Raw genomic sequence first — 27,750 nt, 5'->3', positions numbered from 1 at the left:
TGAAGTCATAGTCAGTATTTATTAATTGTTTAGTATCGAATTTAAACTTCTTGCCATTATTTTTATGATAAATCATATGTGCAAAAAAAATCGTTTTGAAAAATAACATATTTAATCTGGAAGTTTTACTTTGGATAGTTTTTTATTTAGATTTTCTCTATTTTCACTTTTTAAACATAATTAATTTTTGTGGCTCTTTCAGAGTTTGTGGTTCGGTATGGTTGGGTATGTTTGCGACATTGATTGTCAAACTTAAGTTGGCGGGTAGTTGTTCGTGTATTAATTAATTGTCTTCAGAAGTGCTAATTTTGATGATGTGTTTGTTAGTAATTGAATTTGGTCTTTATCTGAGTATTACTTGTTTGCTTAACCTCCAAATTACATCACAAAGTATATAAATGACGTTTGTTCGTGGAAGTTTTTTGTTGTAAAACTACAATATTTGAAATCAAGGTGGGGGAACATTTTTGACTAGGTGATATCATGAAGGTAAGCGATAAAAAGGGAAATTTGCCCAATTCAGCCGATAAAATATCGGTGGATGAAGTTTTTTCTCGAGTTCAATGTTCGTATAACAACTTATCGTTTAAGTATCGCCATCAGTCTAAAGACTTCACCCGACAATTTGCTCACATATATGCAGCTAGACTTAGTAAGATGCGTGACAATCTTATTAAATGTATTGGTCAAAAATGGGGTAAGTTTGCTTGATTATCATTATTACTACTTTGATGAGATTTCATTCTAATAATGTATTAATACTAATTTAAAAAAATCAAAGAAACAAAACCCGTGTTTCCACTTCATTTAACATGTATAAATAGAAAGTACTTTTATAGTTTCAATTTATACACTTGTTTTACACTGATTTTGATTATTTTATTATTGTTTATATCTTGTGATAACACTTAAGATTTTCTCATGGTTTCCCTTGATCCTGCCAGAAAGAGGCTGATGTAATTCTTTTTCTATGCTTGGTGTAGCACAGCTACACATTCCTGATAGAATCTTATGTACAATAACAGTAACAAGTAAAAAAACAGTAAGATAATTCTGGAACTAACTGTACTTTTTACATAAATTAGAATAAAGAAGTTTTTTTTTGATCTGCTTCTAATGCAATACATCCTTCCTTTGGCTTTACCTGAAAAAGAATTGCCAGTGATATGTGTAAACTACTTGTAACACGGTTATTTTCATCTTGAAGCATATTCTGTTTCTGGTTTTTAATACAGAGTTTTGCTTGTAAGTGTAGCTATTGTTATTTAATTATAGTCCTTATTATAATTTGGCATTAGTATTACTTGTTTTGTTATTTTTTACAATATGTTACGATATTTATTTTTTATTATAATGTGTAAATTATATTATAGGTTCAAATGTGAGGATAGCACGTTTAATGGATCTTCCTGATATAAATGGTGAGAAATGTGTTGTCATTGGAACTTTGTTTAAACATCAAGAATTGAAACCAAGCATTCTAAAGGAAATTAGTGAAGAGGTAAGTAATATAAATTATATACATAATTGGTGTTAGTTACACTATTAGGTTCTAATTTATTCTTTGTATATGTAAAGTAATTATTGAAAAAATCGCTATTTGTCCAATGTGAGGACATATTAAATTTCAGATTTCAACGGAAATATCCATTTTGATTATTCCTGAATCCATTTTGACTAATTCTGGCATGTATGTGTAGTTCTGCATGTGTGTATGCAAGATACACACATGTGTATCTTGCATAACTAAAAAAACAATTAGCCGTAGAAAGTTGAAATAAAACTGAGTCTGTTGAATAGGATAAGTTGATTTTGGACTGTTGTAACATCTAGTTTGTGCATCTCCCCCTTTGATTGCAATCGACTGGACCAAAAGTGCCCAGAAAAGCCCAAAAAATTTGGATTATGGGCTTTTTCTTAACTGCAGTAATAAGCCTTCATTGAGAGCTTTTCAACGATATATCATAAGCGGTTCTTATTTTCATTTGTTCCAGAGTTATAGCATAATAAAATTTCAATTATGAAATATTTGGATCTTACAAAGGCACATCGGTTCGAATCAGACTTCATCTTTTTTTTTTTTTATTAAATATATTGATTTCTTAATAATTAGGAGGAAGGCGACTTTTGGACAGGTGACTTTAGAACTCAGTGTCAAATAATGGGCAGGCAGGAGTAGGTTTCGTGATGAACAAGAAGATATGGAGGAGAGTGGAGTATTTCAAGACGCATAGCGATAGAATCATTGTAATAAGGATAAAATCAAAACCTAAACCGACAACGATTGTTAAAGTCTATATGCCTACAAGTGCCCATGATGATGATGTGGTAGAGTGTGTATACGAAGAGATTGATGAAGCAATTAAACACGTAAAAGGAGATGAAAATTTAATAATAGTTGGAGATTGGAATGCAAGCATTGGAAAAGGCAAGGAAGGAAATATAGTGGGTGAATACGGGCTGGGCAAAAGGAATGAAAGAGGGGACCGACTTATAGAGTTTTGCACGAAGTATAATTTAGTAATTGCCAATACCCAATTTAAAAATCATAATAGAAGAATATACACTTGGAAAAAGCCAGGCGATACTGCAAGGTATCAGATAGATTATATCATGGTTAAGCAAAGATTTAGAAATCAACTCGTTGACTGCAAAACTTACCCTGGAACAGACATTGATAGCGACCATAATTTGGTGATAATGAAATGTAGATTGGGGTTTAAAAACCTGAAGAAAAGGTGTCAGATGAATCGGTGGAATTTAGAGAAGATTGAGGAAGAGGAGGTAAAGAAGATTTTTGAGGAGGACATCACAAGAGGTCTGAGTAAAAAAGATAAGGTAGAAAATGTAGAAGAAGAATGGGAGAATGTTAAAAAGGAAATTCTTAAATCAGCAGAAGCAAACTTAGGCGGAATAAAGAGAACTGGTAGAAAACCTTGGGTTTCAGACTATATATTGCATCTGATGAATGAACGTAGAAAATATAAGAATGCTAGTGATGAAGAAAGTAAAAGGAACTATCGGCAATTAAGAAATGCTATAAACAGGAAGTGCAAACTGGCGAAAGAAGAGTGGATTAAAGAAAAGTGTTCAGAAGTGGAAAGAGAAAGAACATTGGTAAAATAGACGGAGCATACAGGAAAGTTAAGGAAAATTTTGGGGTACATAAATTAAAATCTAATAATGTGTTAAACAAAGATGGTACACCAATATATAATACGAAAGGTGAAGTCGATAGATGGGTGGAATATATTGAAGAGTTATACGGAGGAAATGAATTAGAAAATGGTGTTATAGAGGAAGAAGAGGAAGTTGAGGAGGATGAAATGGGAGAAACAATACTAAGATCTGAATTTAAGAGAGCATTAAAAGATTTAAATGGCAGAAAGGCTCCTGGAATAGACGGAATACCTGTAGAATTACTGCGCAGTGCAGGTGAGGAAGCGGTTGATAGATTATACAAACTGGTGTGTAATATTTATGAAAAAGGGGAATTTCCGTCAGACTTCAAAAAAAGTGTTATAGTAATGATATACCAAAAAAAGCAGGGGCAGATAAATGTGAAGAATACAGAACAATTAGTTTAACTAGTCATGCATCAAAAATCTTAACTAGAATTCTATACAGAAGAATGGAGAGGAGAGTGGAGGAAGTGTTAGGAGAAGACCAATTTGGTTTCAGGAAAAGTATAGGGACAAGGGAAGCAATTTTAGGCCTCAGATTAATAGTAGAAGGAAGATTAATGAAAAACTAACCAACATACTTGGCTTTTATAGACCTGTTCCCTATCTCCATTACTTTTTAATCTTTACATGGAACTAGCAGTTAATGATGTTAAAGAACAATTTAGATTCGGGGTAACAGTACAAGGTGAAAAGATAAAGATGCTACGATTTGCTGATGATATAGTAATTCTAGCCGAGAGTAAAAAGAATTTAGAAGAAACAATGAACGGCATAGATGAAGTCCTACGCAAGAACTATCGCATAAAAATAAACAAGAACAAAAGAAAAGTAATGAAATGTAGTAGAAATAACAAAGATGGACCACTGAATGTGAAAATAGGAAGAGAAAAGATTATGAAGGTAGAAGAATTTTCTTATTTGGGAAGTAGAATTACTACAGATGGACGAAGCAGGAGCGATATAAAATTCTGAATAGCACAAGCGAAACGAGCCTTCAGTAAGAAATATAATTTGTTTACATAAAAAATTAATTTAAATGTCAGGAAAAGATTTTTGAAAGTGTATGTTTGGAGCGTCGCTTTATATGGAAGTGAAACTTGGACGATCGGAGTATCTGAGAAGAAAAGATTAGAAGCTTTTGAAATGTGGTGCTATAGGAGAATGTTAAAAATCAGATGAGTGGATAAAGTGACAAATGAAGCGGTATTGCAGCAAATAGATGGAAGAAGCATTTGGAAAAATATAGTTAAACGAAGAGACAGATTTATAGGCCCCATACTAAGGCATCCTGGAATAGTCGCTTTAATATTGGAAGGACAGGTAGAAGGGAAAAATTGTGTAGGCAGGCCACATTTGGAATATGTAAAACAAATTGTTAGGGATGTAGGATGTAGAGGGTATACTGAAATGAAACGACTAGCACTAGATAGGGAATCTTGGAGAGCTGCATTAAACCAGTCAAATGACTGAAGACAAAAAAAAAATTAATAATTATTATTAACCTCTGATTAAAAAAAAAATATATACAATACATAATAATAATATAATAACAATAAAAAATATATATAAAAAAATATCAGAAGTAGTTAATGAAATAAAATTTATTGTACTTTCTATTTAAAAAAAAATGTGTATATATAATTTAATAGGCGTAGAAGGAAGTTATGTGGTGTCCCATTAGATTTTTTGATCAGAATTACAAAAAATCAGAGATCTATACATTGATTCAACTAAAATTTGCAGATCTCTTATAGAGTGGTTTTTGCTTACTAATATGATGACTAATTTACTTGACATATATACATACTATTGAATTTGTTTTGTTTTTTGTCAGTTTGAATTTGCATTTACCCTCTGCAAGTATTATCCATCTCTCAGGCGGGTGGGTACATTTTCCGTTTTTGCATAAGGAATTGGTAATATTAGTTATTTTTTGCTGGGGTCTCAGTTACATGTTCCATTTTCTTGGCTGTTTATTCTGATTGCATTGTTCTGTTGCTTATTGCTTTGTATTTTGTTGAACAAAGAATACCACCATCTCCCAGATAGGTAAAACTCTAAGAGGTATGTACTAGCCTCGTCTCACAGATGGATATTACTTTCTTTGTGAAACTTCTAGTTACTGTCATATTTTCTACCTGTTTTCTTCTTATTAATTATTTATTTTATTCTCTATTTTTTTTTTTTTAGGTTACAATGAGTTAGTCTAAAAAAATTCTTGATGTATCTGAAAGGACAAAGAAAAATTTCAAAATGGCTGTTTCTTCAGGTGATAAGTGACGATGATTATCAATTTGACAACTCTTATATTCCCGATAAAGACCATTTATCTGAATTATCCAAATCTGATCACGATTCTGATTCAGAAATAGATGTTGACAATATAACTACTTGATGCCTGGTTCAAACTAACGACGCCCCAGCAATTGAAGAACCTCCTGAACCATTCCAGGCATTAGAGGTCTCCACTGAAAACATCCTAAATTCGGTTGTAGTGTTAAAGATTCACTACAAACAAATATAATTTACTATGGTAAAAGGAATTTTTTTATCTGGTAATCTGAATCACCCACTGAAGCCAAAGAAAAATGGTAAAAATAAAATGTTAACATGTTTAGGTGCTAAAAAAAATATGGATCAAGTCAACTGTTTGGCGTATGTTTTTTTTTTACTTGTATCATGCAGGAAATTGTTACAAAGACAAACAAAAAACTTGAAGCACTTGAAGAAAAATAAAAAATGAAAATTTATCTAGTTACAAAAACAGAGATAAAGATGAAATCAAGGCTCTTTTTGGTTTCCTAATTCTGTGTTGTGTTTTCAAATCAAACCATGAATGTTTGTCTTCTGTTTTTCCACTGACACAACTGGGCATCTTATTTTTCGAGGAACAGTGCCATTAAAGCGTTATGAAACACTGTTATTGGGATTACATTTTGATGATTCATCAATTCATGAAGAGCGCCGGAAAACTGATCCTGCTGCAGCAATAAATAATTTATTCAACTAGTTCCCACGTATCCTTAGATGAAATTCTAATTCTGTCTAGAGGAAGATTTGAATTTCGCATGTATATGTCTAAATAGCTGGCAGATGCAGCATAAAAATGCTTTGCCTTACTAATGCCCACTTGTACTTTTATAATGCTTACTTGTACTCGGCAAAAATAGTGATGGATTTACACTGTCACCAAAAGAAAAAAACTTCAGAAGCCAAAGCAGACAGTAATTCGCCTTTCAAAATGCATCTCTGGTAATAATAGAGAAACATTAATACAGACAGTTGGTGTACATTGGTAGGACTCGCTGAAAAATGATATGTATGAGTTTAAATGAAGTGTAGACCTTGTACATTCTCAAGTCAACCATTTCTAAGATGTGTGGTTAATTGAAACCCAACCACCAAAGAACACCGGTGTCCACGATCTTTAATTCAAATCTGTATAAAAATCTTAAGGTTCAAATCCTAGTAAAGGATTTGAACTTAGAACTCTTGACTTCAAAATCAGCTGATTTGCGAAGACACATTCACCACTAGACCAACCTGGTGGCTTGCAAGATCAAAGTCTGAGCGCCCCATTATTTCTATTCTACTCAATTAGCAATCAGTTTTGCAAGTTATGGGGATCTGTCCAGATACTAATCCAGAGAGAGGTTAAGGTTAGAATTTTGTGAAAAGAGGTTAGGGGTAAAGCACCAAGGTATTGCAATACCAAACCCCACGTTGTAGGACATTTGGCCAAATTTATATTTACTCTGAAATATAGTCACAACAGAGACAAACCACCCCACATATTCTATGCTATTAGTAATATGTATGGCAGAGAATCACCTTACAAGATGCACATTCATCTTCAACAGCTGTCTAAGAGTCTGACTCTGATGACTACTAAGATTAGATTATGGTTTATTTTGAATTTCTGACAATTTGTTATCTTCACTTTTTCTATTGTAAACATCATATGTCAGTATGAAAAAAATTGACATTCATTGATCAAGTAAATTACTCAGTCTTACCAAAGTGGTAATATAAAATATATATGTTATCAAAATAATTCAGATTATTTTCTTTTTTTTTTTTTCTTAGTTACAGCTAGTACCACAGCCCCCAAGATCGCATTTTACATCAGATTCTGATAAATTAATTCTTGAAGATGAATTACAGCGTATTATGTTACTGGGTAATATAGATATTCATTCAGTTGTTACTGGTATTATATGTGCTGTTATGGGAAATGAAGATCAATCAGGGAAATTTCATGTTGAAGATGTTTGCTGGGTTGGTGCACCTGCTCCTACAAGAACTTTGTCTTGTGTAGAATCTGATAGGTAGTTTTATTTGTGATAAACCTAACAGATGTCATCTTGTTATTGTTAAATTATTATTATAAATATATTTTATACCTGTGTGTATTATATTATATTACTGTTAGTTATACTAATATATGCTATATTAGTATTTTTTTTTTTTTTTTTGTCTTCAGTCATTTGACTGGATTGATGCAGCTCTCCAAGATTCCCTATCTAGTACTAGTCTTTTCATTTCAGTATACCCTCTACATCCTACATCCCTAACAGTTTGTTTTACATATTCCAAACGTGGCCTGCCTACACAACTTTTCCCTTCTACCTGTCCTTCCAATATTAAAGCTTATTCCAGGATGCCTTAGTATGTGGCCTATAAGTCTGTCTCTTCTTTTAACTTTATTTTTCCAAATGCTTCTTTCTTCATCTATTTGCCTCTTCATTTGTCACTTTATCCACCCATCTGATTTTTAAGATTCTCCTATAGCACCACATTTTAAAAGCTTCTAATCTTTTCTTCTCAGATACTCCGATCGTCCAAGTTTCACTTCCATATAAAACGACACTCCAAACATATACTTTCAGAAATCTTTTCCTGACATTTAAATTAATTTTTGATGTAAACAAATTATATTTCTTACTGAAGGCTCGTTTCGCTTGTGCTATTCGGCATTTTATATCGCTCCTGCTTCGTTCATCTTTAGTAATTCTACTTCCCAAATAACAAAATTCTTCTACTTCCATAATCTTTTCTCCTCCTATTTTCACATTCAGCGGTCCATCTTTGTTATTTCTACTACACTTCATTACTTTTGTTTTGTTCTTGTTTATTTTCATGCGATAGTTCTTGCGTAGGACTTCATCTATGCCGTTCATTGTTTCTTCTAAATTCTTTTTACTCTAGGCTAGAATTACTATATCATCAGCAAATCGTAGCATCTTTATCTTTTCACCTTGTACTGTTACCCGAATCGAAATTGTTCTTTAACATCATTAATTGCTAGTTCCATGTAAAGATTAAAAAGTAACGGAGATAGGGAACATCCTTGTCGGACTCCCTTTCTTATTACGGCTTCTTTCTTATGTTCTTCAATTGTTACTGTTGCTGTTTGGTTCTTGTACATGTTAGCAATTGTTCTTCTATCTCTGTATTTGAGCCCTAATTTTTTTAAAATGCTGAACATTTTATTCCAGTCTACGTTATCGAATGCCTTTTCAAGGTCTATAAACGCCAAGTATGTCGGTTTTTTTTCTTTAATCTTCCTTCTACTATTAATCTGAGGCCTAAAATTGCTTACCTTGTCCCTATACTTTTCCTGAAACCAAATTGGCCTTCTCCTAACACTTCCTCCACTCTCCTCCCAATTCTTCTGTATAGAATTCTAGTTAAGATTTTTTATGCATGACTAGTTAAACTAATTGTTCTGTATTCTTCACATTTATCTGCTCCTGCTTTCTTTGGTATCATGACTATAATACTTTTTTTGAAGTCTGACGGAAATTCCCCTTTTTCAAAAATATTACACACCAGTTTGTATAATCTATCAATCGCTTCCTCGCCTGCACTGCGCAGTAATTCTACAGGTATTCCGTCTATTCCAGGAGCATTTCTGCCATTTAAATCGTTTAATGCTCTCTTAAATTCAGATCTCAGTATTGTTTCTCCTATTTCATCCTCCTCATCTTCCTCTTCTTCCTCTATAACACCATTTTCTAATTCATTTCCTCCGTATAACTCTTCAATATTAGTATTATATATAATATATTTTTTCAGCCTCTGCAAAGTACAGAATTAGAGACTGTTACCTTTAATTTTTCATGTTTAAAATATTTTCAGGCCTAAACCCCTTTAAGTCCCTGCCCTTAAGTCTGCAGTGATGTTTTTTTAATAATTTTTATTTTTTACATTTACTAGCACTAGATAGGGAGTCTTGGAGAGCTGCATCAAACCAGTCAAATGACTGAAGATAAAAAAAAAAACATTTACACATTAAATTATAGCTTTTTACTTTTATTTTGTAAAAATTGTTTATTAATAAAAAAATTTTAAAACATTTTAAAAATTCAGAACAAATATATGTTAGTCAAGAGAATGAAAATTATTACAATAACTATTAATTTCTAATCTAATCTTTGTATGCCAATTTAAATAATTTAGTAAGGTTGTCCCCATCAAATTCTGTTTGCAAATTTATAAGGGTGAATTTACATTTAAAAAAAAATAATATTTTTAAAAACATGATAAATAGAGAAATAAAATACATAAACAATAAACAGGAATTGTATAATGAAATAAAAATATAAAAAAATATAGCTATAAAAAATGGGTATCATACGCCATTGATTGATAAAATATAATATACATAAAAAATATAATCCAGAATTTTTCAATAACAAATATTACTACATTAATACCCAAATATAAAAATAGTTAAAATATTTATTTAAAATACTCTTATACAAATGAAATTATAGATAAATTGATTAACACATATAATGATAAAAAAGTAAAAAATAAATATGATTCTTTCGATATTTATAAAATAAAATGCAACAATTTTTAATAAATATATACTAAAACGAATAGGTCCTTTAAAGGTAGATTTAATGAACATTTTAATCATTTAAAAATAAAAAATAGGTTTTTCAAGGTCAATGAGAAACCTATTTTTTAATAATAATAATAATAATAATAATAATAAGAAACCTAATAATTTATGCTTATTTTAAGGATAAATTTGTTATTAGCCTTTTAAATCTGCAAACAAAATTTGATGGGAACATTCTTATTCAAATTAATTTATTTGATATACAAAGATAAGATATTGATAAATTAATAGTTATTGCAATACTTTTCATTCTCTTGACTGAACAAATATTTGTTCTGAATTTTTAAAATGTTTTTAAATTTTTTTATTAATAAAAGTAACAAAATAAAAGTAAAAAGCTATAATTTAATGTGTAAATGTACAAAAATAGGAATTATTAGAAAAAATCACTGAAGATGGGCTTAGTAGACCTGAAAACATTTTGAACATGAAGAATTAAAGGTAAGTGTGTTCTCTAATTGTGTACTTTACAGAGGCTGAAAAAATATTTTATTATATGTAGTTGTTTAAACGTACAGAGGAAAAATAAAGAAAAAAACGGATTATAAAAAATGTAAATTAAATAAATTAATATATTAGTATTATATTATTTTACTAGTTATTAATTATTTTTATATTAGAGGAAGGATGATAATTTCATCCCTTACTGTAGTCATTACTGAAGAAATGGTATATCTCAAGTGGGTAGTATCTTGTAATTGAAAATGATATGAAGTAAGGATTTATCCTAGTGGTTGATGTCGTTCTCATTTGACTAGTTCCTATAGAATACTGTTGGCATCACTCTTTCAACTAAAAAAAATAAAAAATTTGTAATTCTGAAAGTAATTAATTTATTTTCTACTTAATTTATTTTATGCTATTTTGAGAAGTTTAATTTATGGCTATGTTATGGCAGAATCACAATGTAACTATCTGGATTAAAATTCGTAAAATACGTATATTACATTTTTTTTAAATAAGCATTGTAATTTTATTGATTTCAGGTATTTGGTCATACTGAGTGGTTTGGATATGAGTCAGAATGGTGATTTATTTTCACTTCAGTTAATGATTGATTGGATTACAGGATGGTTGGGAGATGCAGATGATCAGCAAAGACAAGCAAAAATTGCAAGATTAGTTATTGCTGGTGGGTAATTTAGGAGTATAAATATACATTTACTTTCTCAGACATCAGTACTGGAATAATTTTTTTTTGTTTTAAAATAAAACCATTCCATTATTAATAAGTACCGTAACTTTTTTTTTGTCTTCAGTCATTTGACTGGTTTAATGCAGCTCTCCAAGATTCCCTATCTAGTGCTAGTCGTTTCATTTCAGTATACCCTCTACATCCTACATCCCTAACAATTTGTTTTACATATTCCAAATGTGGCCTGCCTACACAATTTTTCCCTTCTACCTGTCCTTCCAATATTAAAGCGACTATTCCAGGATGCCTTAGTATGGGGCCTATAAATCTGTCTCTTCGTTTAACTATATTTTTCCAAATGCTTCTTCCATCTATTTGCTGCAATACCTCTTCATTTGTCACTTTATCCACTCATCTGATTTTTAACATTCTCCTATAGCACCACATTTCAAAAGCTTCTAATCTTTTCTTCTCAGATACTCCGATCGTCCAAGTTTCACTTCCATATAAAACGACACTCCAAACATATACTTTCAGAAATCTTTTCCTGACATTTAAATTAATTTTTGATGTAAACAAATTATATTTCTTACTGAAGGCTCGTTTCGCTTGTGCTATTCGGCATTTTATATCGCTCCTGCTTCGTTCATCTTTAGTAATTCTACTTCCCAAATAACAAAATTCTTCTACTTCCATAATCTTTTCTTCTCCTATTTTCACATTCAGCGGTCCATCTTTGTTATTTCTACTACACTTCATTACTTTTGTTTTGTTCTTGTTTATTTTCATGCGATAGTTCTTGCGTAGGACTTCATCTATGCCGTTCATTGTTTCTTCTAAATTCTTTTTACTCTAGGCTAGAATTACTATATCATCAGCAAATCGTAGCATCTTTATCTTTTCACCTTGTACTGTTACCCGAATCGAAATTGTTCTTTAACATCATTAATTGCTAGTTCCATGTAAAGATTAAAAAGTAACGGAGATAGGGAACATCCTTGTCGGACTCCCTTTCTTATTACGGCTTCTTTCTTATGTTCTTCAATTGTTACTGTTGCTGTTTGGTTCTTGTACATGTTAGCAATTGTTCTTCTATCTCTGTATTTGAGCCCTAATTTTTTTAAAATGCTGAACATTTTATTCCAGTCTACGTTATCGAATGCCTTTTCAAGGTCTATAAACGCCAAGTATGTCGGTTTTTTTTCTTTAATCTTCCTTCTACTATTAATCTGAGGCCTAAAATTGCTTACCTTGTCCCTATACTTTTCCTGAAACCAAATTGGCCTTCTCCTAACACTTCCTCCACTCTCCTCCCAATTCTTCTGTATAGAATTCTAGTTAAGATTTTTTATGCATGACTAGTTAAACTAATTGTTCTGTATTCTTCACATTTATCTGCTCCTGCTTTCTTTGGTATCATGACTATAATACTTTTTTTGAAGTCTGACGGAAATTCCCCTTTTTCAAAAATATTACACACCAGTTTGTATAATCTATCAATCGCTTCCTCGCCTGCACTGCGCAGTAATTCTACAGGTATTCCGTCTATTCCAGGAGCATTTCTGCCATTTAAATCGTTTAATGCTCTCTTAAATTCAGATCTCAGTATTGTTTCTCCTATTTCATCCTCCTCATCTTCCTCTTCTTCCTCTATAACACCATTTTCTAATTCATTTCCTCCGTATAACTCTTCAATATTAGTATTATATATAATATATTTTTTCAGCCTCTGCAAAGTACAGAATTAGAGACTGTTACCTTTAATTTTTCATGTTTAAAATATTTTCAGGCCTAAACCCCTTTAAGTCCCTGCCCTTAAGTCTGCAGTGATGTTTTTTTAATAATTTTTATTTTTTACATTTACTAGCACTAGATAGGGAGTCTTGGAGAGCTGCATCAAACCAGTCAAATGACTGAAGATAAAAAAAAAACATTTACACATTAAATTATAGCTTTTTACTTTTATTTTGTAAAAATTGTTTATTAATAAAAAAATTTTAAAACATTTTAAAAATTCAGAACAAATATATGTTAGTCAAGAGAATGAAAATTATTACAATAACTATTAATTTCTAATCTAATCTTTGTATGCCAATTTAAATAATTTAGTAAGGTTGTCCCCATCAAATTCTGTTTGCAAATTTATAAGGGTGAATTTACATTTAAAAAAAAATAATATTTTTAAAAACATGATAAATAGAGAAATAAAATACATAAACAATAAACAGGAATTGTATAATGAAATAAAAATATAAAAAAATATAGCTATAAAAAATGGGTATCATACGCCATTGATTGATAAAATATAATATACATAAAAAATATAATCCAGAATTTTTCAATAACAAATATTACTACATTAATACCCAAATATAAAAATAGTTAAAATATTTATTTAAAATACTCTTATACAAATGAAATTATAGATAAATTGATTAACACATATAATGATAAAAAAGTAAAAAATAAATATGATTCTTTCGATATTTATAAAATAAAATGCAACAATTTTTAATAAATATATACTAAAACGAATAGGTCCTTTAAAGGTAGATTTAATGAACATTTTAATCATTTAAAAATAAAAAATAGGTTTTTCAAGGTCAATGAGAAACCTATTTTTTAATAATAATAATAATAATAAGAAACCTAATAATTTATGCTTATTTTAAGGATAAATTTGTTATTAGCCTTTTAAATCTGCAAACAAAATTTGATGGGAACATTCTTATTCAAATTAATTTATTTGATATACAAAGATAAGATATTGATAAATTAATAGTTATTGCAATACTTTTCATTCTCTTGACTGAACAAATATTTGTTCTGAATTTTTAAAATGTTTTTAAATTTTTTTATTAATAAAAGTAACAAAATAAAAGTAAAAAGCTATAATTTAATGTGTAAATGTACAAAAATAAGAATTATTAGAAAAAATCACTGAAGATGGGCTTAGTAGACCTGAAAACATTTTGAACATGAAGAATTAAAGGTAAGTGTGTTCTCTAATTGTGTACTTTACAGAGGCTGAAAAAATATTTTATTATATGTAGTTGTTTAAACGTACAGAGGAAAAATAAAGAAAAAAACGGATTATAAAAAATGTAAATTAAATAAATTAATATATTAGTATTATATTATTTTACTAGTTATTAATTATTTTTATATTAGAGGAAGGATGATAATTTCATCCCTTACTGTAGTCATTACTGAAGAAATGGTATATCTCAAGTGGGTAGTATCTTGTAATTGAAAATGATATGAAGTAAGGATTTATCCTAGTGGTTGATGTCGTTCTCATTTGACTAGTTCCTATAGAATACTGTTGGCATCACTCTTTCAACTAAAAAAAATAAAAAATTTGTAATTCTGAAAGTAATTAATTTATTTTCTACTTAATTTATTTTATGCTATTTTGAGAAGTTTAATTTATGGCTATGTTATGGCAGAATCACAATGTAACTATCTGGATTAAAATTCGTAAAATACGTATATTACATTTTTTTTAAATAAGCATTGTAATTTTATTGATTTCAGGTATTTGGTCATACTGAGTGGTTTGGATATGAGTCAGAATGGTGATTTATTTTCACTTCAGTTAATGATTGATTGGATTACAGGATGGTTGGGAGATGCAGATGATCAGCAAAGACAAGCAAAAATTGCAAGATTAGTTATTGCTGGTGGGTAATTTAGGAGTATAAATATACATTTACTTTCTCAGACATCAGTACTGGAATAATTTTTTTTTGTTTTAAAATAAAACCATTCCATTATTAATAAGTACCGTAACTTTTTTTTTGTCTTCAGTCATTTGACTGGTTTAATGCAGCTCTCCAAGATTCCCTATCTAGTGCTAGTCGTTTCATTTCAGTATACCCTCTACATCCTACATCCCTAACAATTTGTTTTACATATTCCAAATGTGGCCTGCCTACACAATTTTTCCCTTCTACCTGTCCTTCCAATATTAAAGCGACTATTCCAGGATGCCTTAGTATGGGGCCTATAAATCTGTCTCTTCGTTTAACTATATTTTTCCAAATGCTTCTTCCATCTATTTGCTGCAATACCTCTTCATTTGTCACTTTATCCACTCATCTGATTTTTAACATTCTCCTATAGCACCACATTTCAAAAGCTTCTAATCTTTTCTTCTCAGATACTCCGATCGTCCAAGTTTCACTTCCATATAAATCGACACTCCAAACATACACTTTCAAAAATCTTTTCCTGACATTTAAATTAATTTTTGATGTAAACAAATTATATTTCTTACTGAAGGCTCGTTTCGCTTGTGCTATTCAGAATTTTATATCGCTCCTGCTTCGTCCATCTTTAGTAATTCTACTTCCCAAATAACAAAATTCTTCTACCTCCATAATCTTTTCTCCTCCTATTTTCACATTCAGCTGTCCATCTTTGTTATTTCTACTACATTTCATTACTTTTGTTTTGTTCTTGTTTATTTTCATGCGATAGTTCTTGCATAGGACTTCATCTATGCCGTTCATTGTTCCTTCTAAATCCTTTTTACACTCGGCTAGAATTACTATATCATCAGCAAATCGTAGCATCTTTATCTTTTCACCTTGTACTATTACCCCAAATCTAAATTGTTCTTTAACATCATTAATTGCTAGTTCCATGTAAAGATTAAAAAGTAACGGAGATAGGGAACATCCTTGTCGGACTCCCTTTCTTATTACGGCTTCTTTCTTATGTTCTTCAATTGTTACTGTTGCTGTTTGGTTCCTGTACATGTTAGAAATTGTTCTTCTATCTCTGTATTTGAACCATAATTTTTTTAAAATGCTGAACATTTTATTCCAGTCTACGTTATCGAATGCCTTTTCAAGGTCTATAAATGCCAAGTATGTTGGTTTTTTTTTCTTTAATCTTCCTTCTACTATTAATCTGAGGCCTAAAATTGCTTACCTTGTCCCTATACTTTTCCTGAAACCAAATTGGTCTTCTCCTAACACTTCTTCCACTCCCTCTCAATTCTTCTGTATAGAATTCTCATTACAATTTTTGATGCATGACTAGTTAAACTAATTGTTCTGTATTCTTCACATTTATCTGCCCCTGCTTTCTTTGGTATCATTACAATAACACTTTTTTTGAAGTCTGACGGAAATTCCCCTTTTTCATAAATATTACACACCAGTTTGTATAATCTATCAATCGCTTCCTCACCTGCACTGCGCAGTAATTCTACAGGTATTCTGTCTATTCCAGGAGCCTTTCTGCCATTTAAATCTTTTAATGCTCTCTTAAATTCAGATCTCAGTATTGTTTCTCCCATTTCATCCTCCTCAACTTCCTCTTCTTCCTCTATAACACCATTTTCTAATTCATTTCCTCCGTATAACTCTTCAATATATTCCACCCATCTATCGACTTCACCTTTCGTATTATATATTGGTGTACCATCTTTGTTTAACACATTATTAGATTTTAATTTATGTACCCCAAAATTTTCCTTAACTTTCCTGTATGCTCCATCTATTTTACCAATGTTCTTTCTCTTTCCACTTCTGAACACTTTTCTTTAATCCACTCTTCTTTCGCCAGTTTGCACTTCCTGTTTATAGCATTTCTTAATTGCCGATAGTTCCTTTTACTTTCTTCATCACTAGCATTCTTATATTTTCTACGTTCATTCATCAGATGCAATATATAGTCTGAAACCCAAGGTTTTCTACCAGTTCTCTTTATTCCGCTTAAGTTTGCTTCTGCTGATTTAAGAATTTCCTTTTTAACATTCTCCCATTCTTCTTCTACATTTTCTACCTTATCTTTTTTACTCAGACCTCTTGTGATGTCCTCCTCAAAAATCTTCTTTACCTCCTCTTCCTCAAGCTTCTCTAAATTCCACCGATTCATCTAACACCTTTTCTTCAGGTTTTTAAACCCCAATCTACATTTCATTATCACCAAATTATGGTCGCTATCAATGTCTGTTCCAGGGTAAGTTTTGCAGTCAACGAGTTGATTTCTAAATCTTTGCTTAACCATGATATAATCTATCTGATACCTTGCAGTATCGCCTGGCTTTTTCCAAGTGTATATTCTTCTATTATGATTTTTAAATTGGGTGTTGGCAATTACTAAATTATACTTCGTGCAAAACTCTATAAGTCGGTCCCCTCTTTCATTCCTTTTGCCCAGCCCGTATTCACCCACTATATTTCCTTCCTTGCCTTTTCCAATGCTAGCATTCCAATTAAATTTTCACCTCCTTTTACATGTTTAATTGCTTCATCAATCACTTCGTATACACACTCTACTTCATCATCATCATGGGCGCTTGTAGGCATATAGACGTTAACAATCGTTGTCGGTTTAGGTTTTGATTTTATCCTTATTACAATGAATCTATCGCTATGCGTCTTGAAATACTCCACTCTCCTCCCTATCTTCTTGTTCACATGAAACCTACTCCTGCCTGCCCATTATTTGACGCTGAGTTAATTACTCTAAAATTGCCTGACCAAAAGTCGCCTTCCTCTCCCCACCGAACCTCACTAATTCCTACTATATCCACATTCACCCTATCAATTTCCCTTTTTAAATTTTCTAGCCTACCAACCCTATTTAAGCTTCTAACGTTCCACGCTCCGACTCGTAGAATGTTATTTTTTAGTTTTCTGGTGACCCCTTCCTTAGTAGTCCCCACCCGGAGATCCGAACGGGGTACTATTTTGCCTCCAGAATATTTTACCAAGGAAGGCGCCTCCATTTTTTTTAAATGAAAATGCAGAGAGCTACATTTTCTTGGAAAAAAACAGCTGTAGTTTTCCATTGTTTTCAGCTGCGCAGTACTCAGAGGACTGAGTGATGTTGATATGGCCGTTTAAGTCATTGTGACTCACGCCCCTAACAACTACTGAAAGAGCTGCTGCCCTCTTTCAGGAATCATTCCTTAGTCTGGCTCTCAACAGATACCTCTCCGATATGGTTGCACCTTCGGTCCAGCTACTCTGTATCCCTGAGCACTCAAGCCCCCTCACCAACGGCAAGGTCTCATGATTCATAGAGGAGGTACCGTGACTTAAACAAGTTTTATTTGGAGAAAAAAATTACCAGTGTGTAAGTAAAGATTTGTTATTGTAGTAGGACATTATTTTAGAATTGTTAGTAAGACAGCATTTTATAATTTCTTTAAAAAAGAAAATTCTAAAAAACTTTCACTACTTTACAACTATAACTAGACTTTATTTTACAACAGATAACTAGGGTTATCTGTTTTTGTAAGAGAAAAAATTAATAAAATAAAATCACCTGTAGTTGTTTTCTTTTACTGTAGAAAGCTTATTAATCATCAAACAATAGCAATGATACTAACTTTACATGACAAAACTATGAGTTAATCAAATTGATTCTCAATTTTATGTACAACTCAATTTTACAAAGAAAATTTCTTTAAGATTATACTGGTCTCACAAAAGATTGTTAGTTAAATTACTGATCAATAGTTGGTTTTATCCAGGAAGGGGTAACAGTTCCTGAGTAATGTCATAACCATCTCTTGTTACTATTTGTGTTATTGAAATATTACTACAAAGAACATTGGTAACATGGGATACATATTGAAATTTATTTATTTGTGTTCATTATTAATATTTATATCACTTTGGTAGGTGTCCATGTATAATTGAGATTCTGCATTTGTGTAAAATGAAGACATTTTAGGAATCAAATCTTACAAGCTAATGCTTAATGATATGCAGTCTTGCTAGCTAAAAAGTGAATATGATGTTCACTCTGATACATAATTAAAAGAAACTACGTGTGAATTTAAAAATAACTGAAGTTTTATAGAATGTTTAATTTTTATAATGCAGGAAATTCTGTTCGATCGACTCCTGAAGCGAAAAATAATAAAGTAATACAAACATTGACTATTGAAGAATCCAGCAGTACATTGTCTGCAGTTGAACAACTTGATGAATTTTTGGAACAGCTTGTTGTAAGTAGTTTTCTACTATAGAATTAAATGAAAAAAAATTTTATAGTAAATTAAGTTAGATTTACTTCAGTGGTACTACTTCTATGCAATACAAAAGTATATAAAGGTTATGTATAAATTAATATTTGTCAAGTAATAAAAATAAACAAAATAATTTGAAAAAGTAAAAGTAAATTGAAACTTTATATAAAAGTTATACATGCATACTTTTATAAATTTTTGACAGTCCCTGCCAAAATAAGTACTTTTTGTAATTTCAGCTTGTCTATTCCCTTTTCTAAGAACAGTGCCAACAAAGTACCTATTTCATTCGTCGACTCAGTCTTTGAGTTGATTGCTTTTGAAGTGTTAAGTAGCCAGTCAGTTCTTGAATTTTGGGAACAGATGAAAATCAGGTGATGACAAATCAGGGCTATAAGGGGAAGTGGTAAAAAATCTGCTCCTTAAACTTGTTTACTGCATCCCTAGTGCTAGTGGCGGTGTGAGACTACATGATCATGCAAATAAACAGTCTGCTTGTTAGCATCCCTCACAGTTTATTGTGTATCGCTTTCCTAAGCTTTGTTAATGTTTTACAATAAACATATGCAGATATTGTTGTATCTGGCTTCATAAATTCTGCCAAAAAAATTCCTTTACTCTTGTTCCTAGCCCTAATATCTTTGGCTAGTTGTAATGTTTTTTCTGAATGAAATTTCCCTTTCAAGGTTAATTAAAAAATTTTTTTCATATATCATAAGCCATGATTTTTCCTTTCTTATATTATAAACCATTTTTTTTTTTTTAAATTATGCTATTTTTTAAATTATTTTAACACTTAAACTAAGAAAAGATGTTTAAATACAGGCATTTTGTTGTATGTGAAATTTTGAATCACAAAACTAAGAACACACTTAAGATAACACTTGTGTGGAGGCATAGACACATGATGCCTCCACACAACACACACTGTCTCTCTCCCTCCTTCCCATACACACACACACCATACAAAGAGTAAAAGACTTATAATTCATTAACCATTATCATGTGACTCATTTCTTTGTCAGTAAATACAGTAATTTTGTTATCAAAATACTGTTAAAGAGAATTTTGCCAAAATTCTTTAACTTAAGCAGTATAAAATTTACTAACTCTCTGTTGTTTCCATTTTACTTCAAGTTGATTATTTCTGGTAAATTTTCTGATTTATCAATCTACGGAATTTCAGACATACTACTTGAAGACTGAATGGAAACTGGCTTCATTAGGGAATCGTTTAAAATCAAAATTTACTGATATTTGTATTAAGAACTATACTCTTATTTTTAGGGATACTGATGATATTTTTGTTTCTATACTATTAAAGGAAGAACTACCATTACAGAGTAACTACACAAGAAAAAAAAAAGGTTAATGCTATAGTTTTGTTGTTTATCCTTGGAGTATTGAAGCGTTACATAAATGGTCTGCAGTAATATATTTTTGTTTAATTTTTACTTATTGTTCACTATATTACTGAACTATCCAACTAATACAGTTAGCTATGTAATATATACAGTTTTTGTTTATTGACATTTTTGGTTTTTACAGGAATTTATTACAGTTGATCTCATGCCTGGTCAATTTGATCCAACAAATCACAGTATTCCTCAACAGCCATTACATTATTGCATGTTTCCTAAGGTTTGTATTTGAGTAAAATATTGTAGATTATTTACCTTATATGTTTGTTAAAATTCTTTTACCTCTTTATTTAAAATAATGTAATGACATTATATTTATTGATTAAAAAATTGATAGTTTTATATAGAATAATTAATTCGTTAATAAATAACTTCTAAACAATTTAAATGAGTAATAATGATCTATATGACAAGTCAGACATATGGACTCACACAGAAAACTAGTAAAATATATGTAGGCAGAACAAGTTGAATATTTAGGATTTAGTTTACCATGAGTATTACTGACCATTTAAAAATAAAGATAAAGAACCAATTCTAGTGTTACATAATGTCTCATAAATATTAGAGTATTTTATTTTATATTTTTTTTATGTCGATGGTATTGAACATTTATTTTTATCTTTTCAGGCTTCTAAGTTTAATTCACTGAATGGTGTTACAAATCCATATTGTTTTCAAATAGAAGACCGTTTGGTGATAGGAACATCTGGCCAACCGATTACTGATATTTCACTTTATAGTGATCTTACTGACTCATTGAATATATTGGAGAGTACACTAAAATGGGGTCACCTAGCTCCTACAGCACCAGATACTCTAAGTAAGATTTGTTTATATTAAATTAAAGTAGTCTTTATCTAATGATTACTTTATGGTTAATATATTTGATTGATTGTGTGTGTGGTGTAAATTTTTCTTTTGTTTAATGGCCACTTACATTTCAGTCAGTCACAACGGTCTTTTTTTGGTAGTGTATTCTGAGCATACATTTTTTTGTCAAGGAGCGACCACTGGTAAATATTCCAAATAAAGGAAGTAGCAAGTTATTCCTGAGCTTTCACTCATATACATTATACATGTTTAATTGAAAATAAGTGTATTTGTCAAATTTCAGTCTCATTAAAACAAGTTATGTTCATAAGTTATCCCCAAAAAACAGTAAAAGAAAAGAATTGAAATAAACAGCGACTCTGAAGCAAAAATCCTTTTTCATTATTTTAGTATGGAACAGGTAGAAAACATGAAAAAATATCTACCTGATTTTTTTCACAAAAAATCTTAATTTATTCATCATTATTATTGTCCCTTTCGAAGTACTCTCCTTCAGATATAATACATTTGTGCCAGCGACTTTTTCCAATCTTCGAGCTCCTCTGTTATCTTTTCATGGTCCTTTTTAGCATGGGAAATAGGAAGAAGTCAGGAGGCTATGTCTGATGAAAACAGAGGCTGAGGCATCATAATGGTGTTTTTCGTAAAAAATTCACGAACAAGCAGTGAAGTGTAAACAGGTGGATTATATTACCATGGTACAATTGCCATGAATTGTTTCGGCACAAATCTGGGCATTTTCTTTGGATTGCTTCATGCAAACTGCGTAGAACTACCAGTTATTACTCCTGACTGACCGAATGACGTGCCGGCAAGAATTCATGATACACTAAACTTTTAAATTGAAGAACACTGCGGATCGAACGTGACAAGCGTTTTTTGGTCATGGCTCTTCAGGAACCTTCCGTTTGAACCCTTGGGCCTTAGTTTCAACAGCATACCTATACACTCATGATGCATTACCAGTTACGACATGTTTGAGCAGTGCTGGGTTGTCGTTGACTTCATTCAGCAACTCTCCTGTGCAATGTTCAGTCACCACTGCTTTTGGTAATTTGCCAATTTTGGAACAAATTTTGCTGCCACATGTTTCATGTCCAAAACACCTGAGAAAGTTGCTTGGCATGAGTCAAATGATATGCCAGCATCATCAGCATCTGTTAATGATTTGGTGATTGTCCATAATCGTTTTCTTTACTTTGTTGACGTTATCATTGATTGCTGATGTGCTGAGACATACAGGGTGTGCTCGTCATCTTCAACGTCTTCAAGGCCCTCTTGGAAATGTTTTTACCACTTGTTTTATTCATAGAATAATTGGTGAAAGTAGCATTCAGCATTTCCAATCTGATGCTGTACTTTATTCCATTCTTAAAGCAAACTTTAACCTAAATTCTTTGCTCAATTTTTCCACAAGTTAAAAAACGCTGACCTTAGAAAAAGATGTGTAGCCTTTTCAAAAGCCAAAAATAAACTAAGCATCCAGTATGGCTACCAATGTAAATATTAGTTAGGGACAAGTATACCAACAAAAAAAAACCTGACAATTGGACTTAAACAGCATGGAAAATTTAAAAATGTTCCATATTTTTTTATTATTAAACCTTGCAAGTACTTAGAAGAATTACCATACTCATTTATTTACAAAAATCATTGAACAATAAAATTTTATATTAAATAGCTAATTCCTAATAACAGTGAACTTAGTTTTGATGAATGAGATATTAAAATAAATAATCTTTATAATTTTACTCATTCGTCCTATACAGCTTAACTATTTCTTATAGAGCATTATTTTATTAGTAACTCAAAATATTGAAACATGAAAAATAGCTGTAAATGTAACATTCTGTTTAAGTTTTACTGACATCCAATGAAGTACCATTCAGATTATCTCAGTGGTTCTTGATTTTTAAGTGTACAGACTCTGTAACGATTTGCAGAAGTTGACAGGTTGCTAACTGTTTGAGCATCTTTCATCAATAAATGTTAATAGCATCGTGCAACAAAACTAAAACCAATGTTGTTTAGCTTCAGTGATTTATTGGAATTGTTTTTTTAAACATCAGCAATTGTCACTTTATTTTCCATTTTGCTACTTGAAATATTTGAGGTATAGAGCAAAATCATCATGCTGTTTACCTACCCCTTTTTTTCTTAGTTACTTCTTGGGGCTGGACCTGCTTTAATATAAACGCAGCCTCAAGGAGATTCCAGGGAAATTATTCACCCCTGTACTTTCTCTGCCATTGTTGTACAGATGATCTTGACCTATATTATGGATACCATATGTGCTATCCCGTACAATCTATAACATAGTTCCCATGATGTTTTATGGGGTAACTACCCTGAATTCTCTCCAGAATGCTTTTTTATCCTCCAGGAACTGGTAGTACATGAACACGTGTGTTCTGCAGTGTCCTTTCCCTACAATAATCTCATACTGCAGAGGGTCTCTACATCCATGCTCACACATATGCTTTAAAACAACTGTGACTGGTAAGGAACTTTATCAATTCATACCCCAATTTCCTGCGTTTATTGTCCAGCCATCTCTGGAGGTTCATCTACCCTTTGTCGGCTGAAACCATTGTTTACCATTATCCTGCCCAAAGTAAAACTACTGCATTGACCCTACTATTATTACATTGACTTTTATTACTTAAATACATTAATCATTTTGTTGAAAATACTTTTTGGTTCAAGTTTATTTGTATTATATATTTGTAAATTGTGAATTATTTTTTGTAGGTTGTTATCCGTACTATGATGATGATCCTTTTATATTGGATTCCCAACCTGATATTTATTTTGCTGGAAATCAACCTAAGTTTGAGACTAAAATCATTGATGTTAATTGTAGTAAGTATATTTTAGAACCCAACTGTTGTTTTAATGTTAATTCTAACAATTTTAATTTTGTGATACAATGTAAAATTATACAAGTTATATCCAGAAAGTAAGTTCCATTTCTAAATATAGATGCTTCAGTGCTGTGATCATGATTCTACAATCACATGCGTGCTGAGTCACCTGATATGTTATGAAGGGATTGATGCCATTTTTATTCAGTTGTCTAATCTGTACACTTCTTACTATGTTTTTATAATGTTTCAGGAAATCTAGTTAACTATGTGCATTTTAGGTGTCTAAGATGGTCACGGAAAATCACAAAATGAAATAGTTGGGCAACATGTTGGAATTTTTAACTTTATACAGAACAATTTATTCAAGTGTTAACTAGGGAAGAAACATGGTTGTCACACATTACACCTGAAATGAAACTACATTCTACGGAATGTGGCAACACACTTTATTACCCAGAAAGACAAACTCATTGTTTTCCACTTGGAAGATCATATGTATATTGTTTTGGGGCAATAAAGAGGTTTAGCTTGTTGAATTCTTGCCTCAAGGCTGCACAATCAATAGTGATGTCCATTGCTTAACACTGAAAAAATTTCAATGCTATTCTGGCCAAGTAATGTAGCTTACTTCATGACAACACAACTTCACCTTGCTCTATTTTTCTGTTTAGCCTCCAAAACTACCGTAAGGTATTACTTCAAAGGATGATATGTATGAATGAATGTAAATAGTTTAGTCTTGTACAGTCTCAGGTCGACCATTCCTGAGATGTGTGGTTAATTGAAACCCAACCACCAATGAACCCACCGGGTTGGTCTAGTGGTTAATGCGTCTTCCCAAATCAGCTGATTTGGAAGTCGAGAGTTACAGCGTTCAAGTCCTAGTAAAGCCCAGTTATTTTTACATGGATTTGAATACTAGATGTGGATACCGGTGTTCTTTGGTGGTTGGGTTTCAATTAACCACACATCTCAGGAATGGTCGACCTGAGAATGTACAAGACTACACTTCACTTACACTCATTACATATCATCCTCATTCATCCTCTAAAGAATTATCTAAACGGTAGGTACCAGAGGCTAAACAGGAAAAAGAAAGAAAGAACCACCAATGAACACTGGTATCCACTATATAATATTCAAATCTGTATTAAAGTAACTGCTTATATTAGAGTAAATTATCTTTACCTTGCTGCTACAACATAAGTTTCTCATGGCCTTCGACTAGGAATAGTTCAATAATTTTATTCCCCTTACAATCTGAACCTTACACGAAGTGACTATCACCCATTCTTGTATCTTAAAACCTAAACAGGAAACAGAAAGAAAGAACCACCAATGAACACTGGTATCCACTATATAATATTCAAATCTGTATTAAAGTAACTGCTTATATTAGAGTAAATTATCTTTACCTTGCTGCTACAACATAAGTTTCTCATGGCCTTCGACTAGGAATAGTTCAATAATTTTATTCCCCTTACAATCTGAACCTTACACGAAGTGACTATCACCCATTCTTGTATCTTAAAACCTTCCTTTCCTTCCTAGCCAACAGTTCCATCACTATGATGTCAAACAAGTTGTCAGTACGTGACTTGCATCACAGGTGGCATCATTTTATGATAAAGGGATGTAACTTCTGGTGTCCTGCTGTAGTAAGTGCCTCAATAATGAAGGGAACTATGTGAAAAAGTAAAATAAGATTTGTACTTCAGAGCAATAAAAATTTTACATTATAGAATGTTCTTGATCTTTTAATTAGCCCTTTGGAACTTGCTTTCTGGATGATCTTTGGTAAATTTTAAGAAGTGATTTTTAAGTGGAGTTCTGGAGGGAATGTGAACCCTGTTGGAAAAGTATTTTTCTTTTACTAAAATTTAAATCGATTACTAGTTCGTTATTGTCAATTAAATTAAAAAAAAAAAAACTGTTAGCACTTATAGGGCTTTCCCATCATATGGCTAAAGATGCATTCTGGAAAAGCCCTACAACTGTGGATTGTTTCTGATGCATGGCTTGCACACACAACTTAATTTAAAATTATAATTTTATTTAAATGTAATATTTTTTCATTTATTTAATTCAGTGATTCTAACTAAAGTATGCGTGCATACTGTACTTAATTCATGCAGGTGTGGTTGTATTAACCAAACTAATGTAAATTTTCATCTTACAAAGAATAAATTTCACTTGTACAGTTGGCAGGCTGGTATAGCTGCGAGACTAAACACACCAGGTTAGAGTAGATCCAGCCAGGCTGAATGAATCCCCTTAAGGTTGTAAATATTATTCATTTATTTAATTCTACTGCTCATCTGTGACGTCAAAGCATAGCAGATGACTTCAACAGCATTTTTTGGTGTGGTGTGATCTTGCAAAATATTTTTTTGCAGTGTTATTTTTTAATTGTTAACAAATGTGCCTAAGAAAAATATGTTGTTAAATAGGTGAAATCTCAATATACTTAGGGTGACCTTGCTCTACAGTCTCACCCCCTTGACATTTTAAAATGAAAATTTAATGGCATCAACGCCCCATATACAGAAGTAATCCTCATTATTAATTTCCATATTGGTTTGTCTTCTTTTTGGTTCTTCCTGGGCTTTGCCTCATCATGTTTCATCTTTATTTTTCCATAATTCCTTTTTAACATGGTTACATTATATTAATTACTTTTTCAGTTATTTCCAACAAAGTAATCAATCTGATTCATTACAAGATTAGTTCTATATTTTTCTTTTTCAATTGACCTATTTTATTTTGATCTTTTTCTTTATCATTATCTATTATGTGTTTTTCATATATTTTACAGTATCTCTATTAGGAAAAATATTATAAAATTAAGAGATCCATTTATTGGTCACATCATGTAATCTAAGGAATTTGAGAACAAAAGTGGATAGCCAAGATGTTGAAGAGAACCATTACAGAGAAATACTAAAACTCTAAACATATATAGAAAGTATTTGGCGATTATGGATTGTAAACCAAAAAAATTGTAATATTTTAGTTTTTGTAACTGTATTAATTCTATTTTTATAGATGATGGTAGTGTTCATAAAACTAGACTGGTATGTGTGCCTCGATTTGCAGACTCAAAGACATTAGCTGTGATTAATTTATCCTCATTAGATTGTTACCCTGTTTCATTTGGTGTCTTTGATGGAAGTGGTTCAGAACCTGATAAGTAGAAATAATTATTTTACAGGCTATACAATTTATGTTACTATTTTATGTTAAGTGTAACTATCAGTCAATAATTTTACTTTTAAATATACTTTATTCCACAGTAAAGTTGAAGTGTTGAATTCATTTAATCCTTTGGTTACCTGCCATGAAAAAATCTATATACTGCACAATGTGATTTATTTATGATTAAATTTTATGTAGGCACAA

At 31.3% G+C, this 27,750-nt stretch overlaps 2 protein-coding genes across 2 annotated transcripts in view; one reads left to right on the top strand and one right to left on the bottom strand.

The window, feature by feature from the left end:
• Positions 1-27,750, bottom strand: part of LOC142317382 (methyl farnesoate epoxidase-like) — an 87,392-nt gene that overhangs the window by 54,056 nt on the left and 5,586 nt on the right. The gene's annotated exons all lie outside the window — the stretch shown is intronic.
• LOC142317383 (DNA polymerase delta subunit 2-like) lies at positions 219-27,642 on the top strand. The gene is made up of 9 exons (XM_075353897.1): positions 219-697; positions 1,374-1,501; positions 7,272-7,513; positions 11,085-11,230; positions 19,084-19,208; positions 20,778-20,870; positions 21,281-21,473; positions 24,236-24,346; positions 27,397-27,642. Exons 1-9 carry the CDS (start codon positions 484-486, stop codon positions 27,543-27,545), a joined length of 1,401 nt encoding a protein of 466 aa, XP_075210012.1. The 5' UTR covers positions 219-483; the 3' UTR covers positions 27,546-27,642.

This window comes from Lycorma delicatula, chromosome 1 (genome assembly GCF_047948215.1).
Source record: "Lycorma delicatula isolate Av1 chromosome 1, ASM4794821v1, whole genome shotgun sequence".
Lineage (NCBI taxonomy): Eukaryota > Metazoa > Arthropoda > Insecta > Hemiptera > Fulgoridae > Lycorma > Lycorma delicatula.
Note: the sequence above shows the minus strand (reverse complement) of the source record. Positions and strands in the feature narration are given on the sequence as shown.

Bases quoted from the DNA above. Each gene is read 5' to 3' on its own strand.
- LOC142317383 (XM_075353897.1), top strand. From the start codon at position 484: ATGAAGGTAAGCGATAAAAAGGGAAATTTGCCCAATTCAGCCGATAAA. The intron at 20,871-21,280 runs GTTTGTATTTGA...TTATCTTTTCAG, and splicing joins ATTATTGCATGTTTCCTAAG to GCTTCTAAGTTTAATTCACT. The intron at 21,474-24,235 runs GTAAGATTTGTT...TATTTTTTGTAG, and splicing joins TACAGCACCAGATACTCTAA to GTTGTTATCCGTACTATGAT.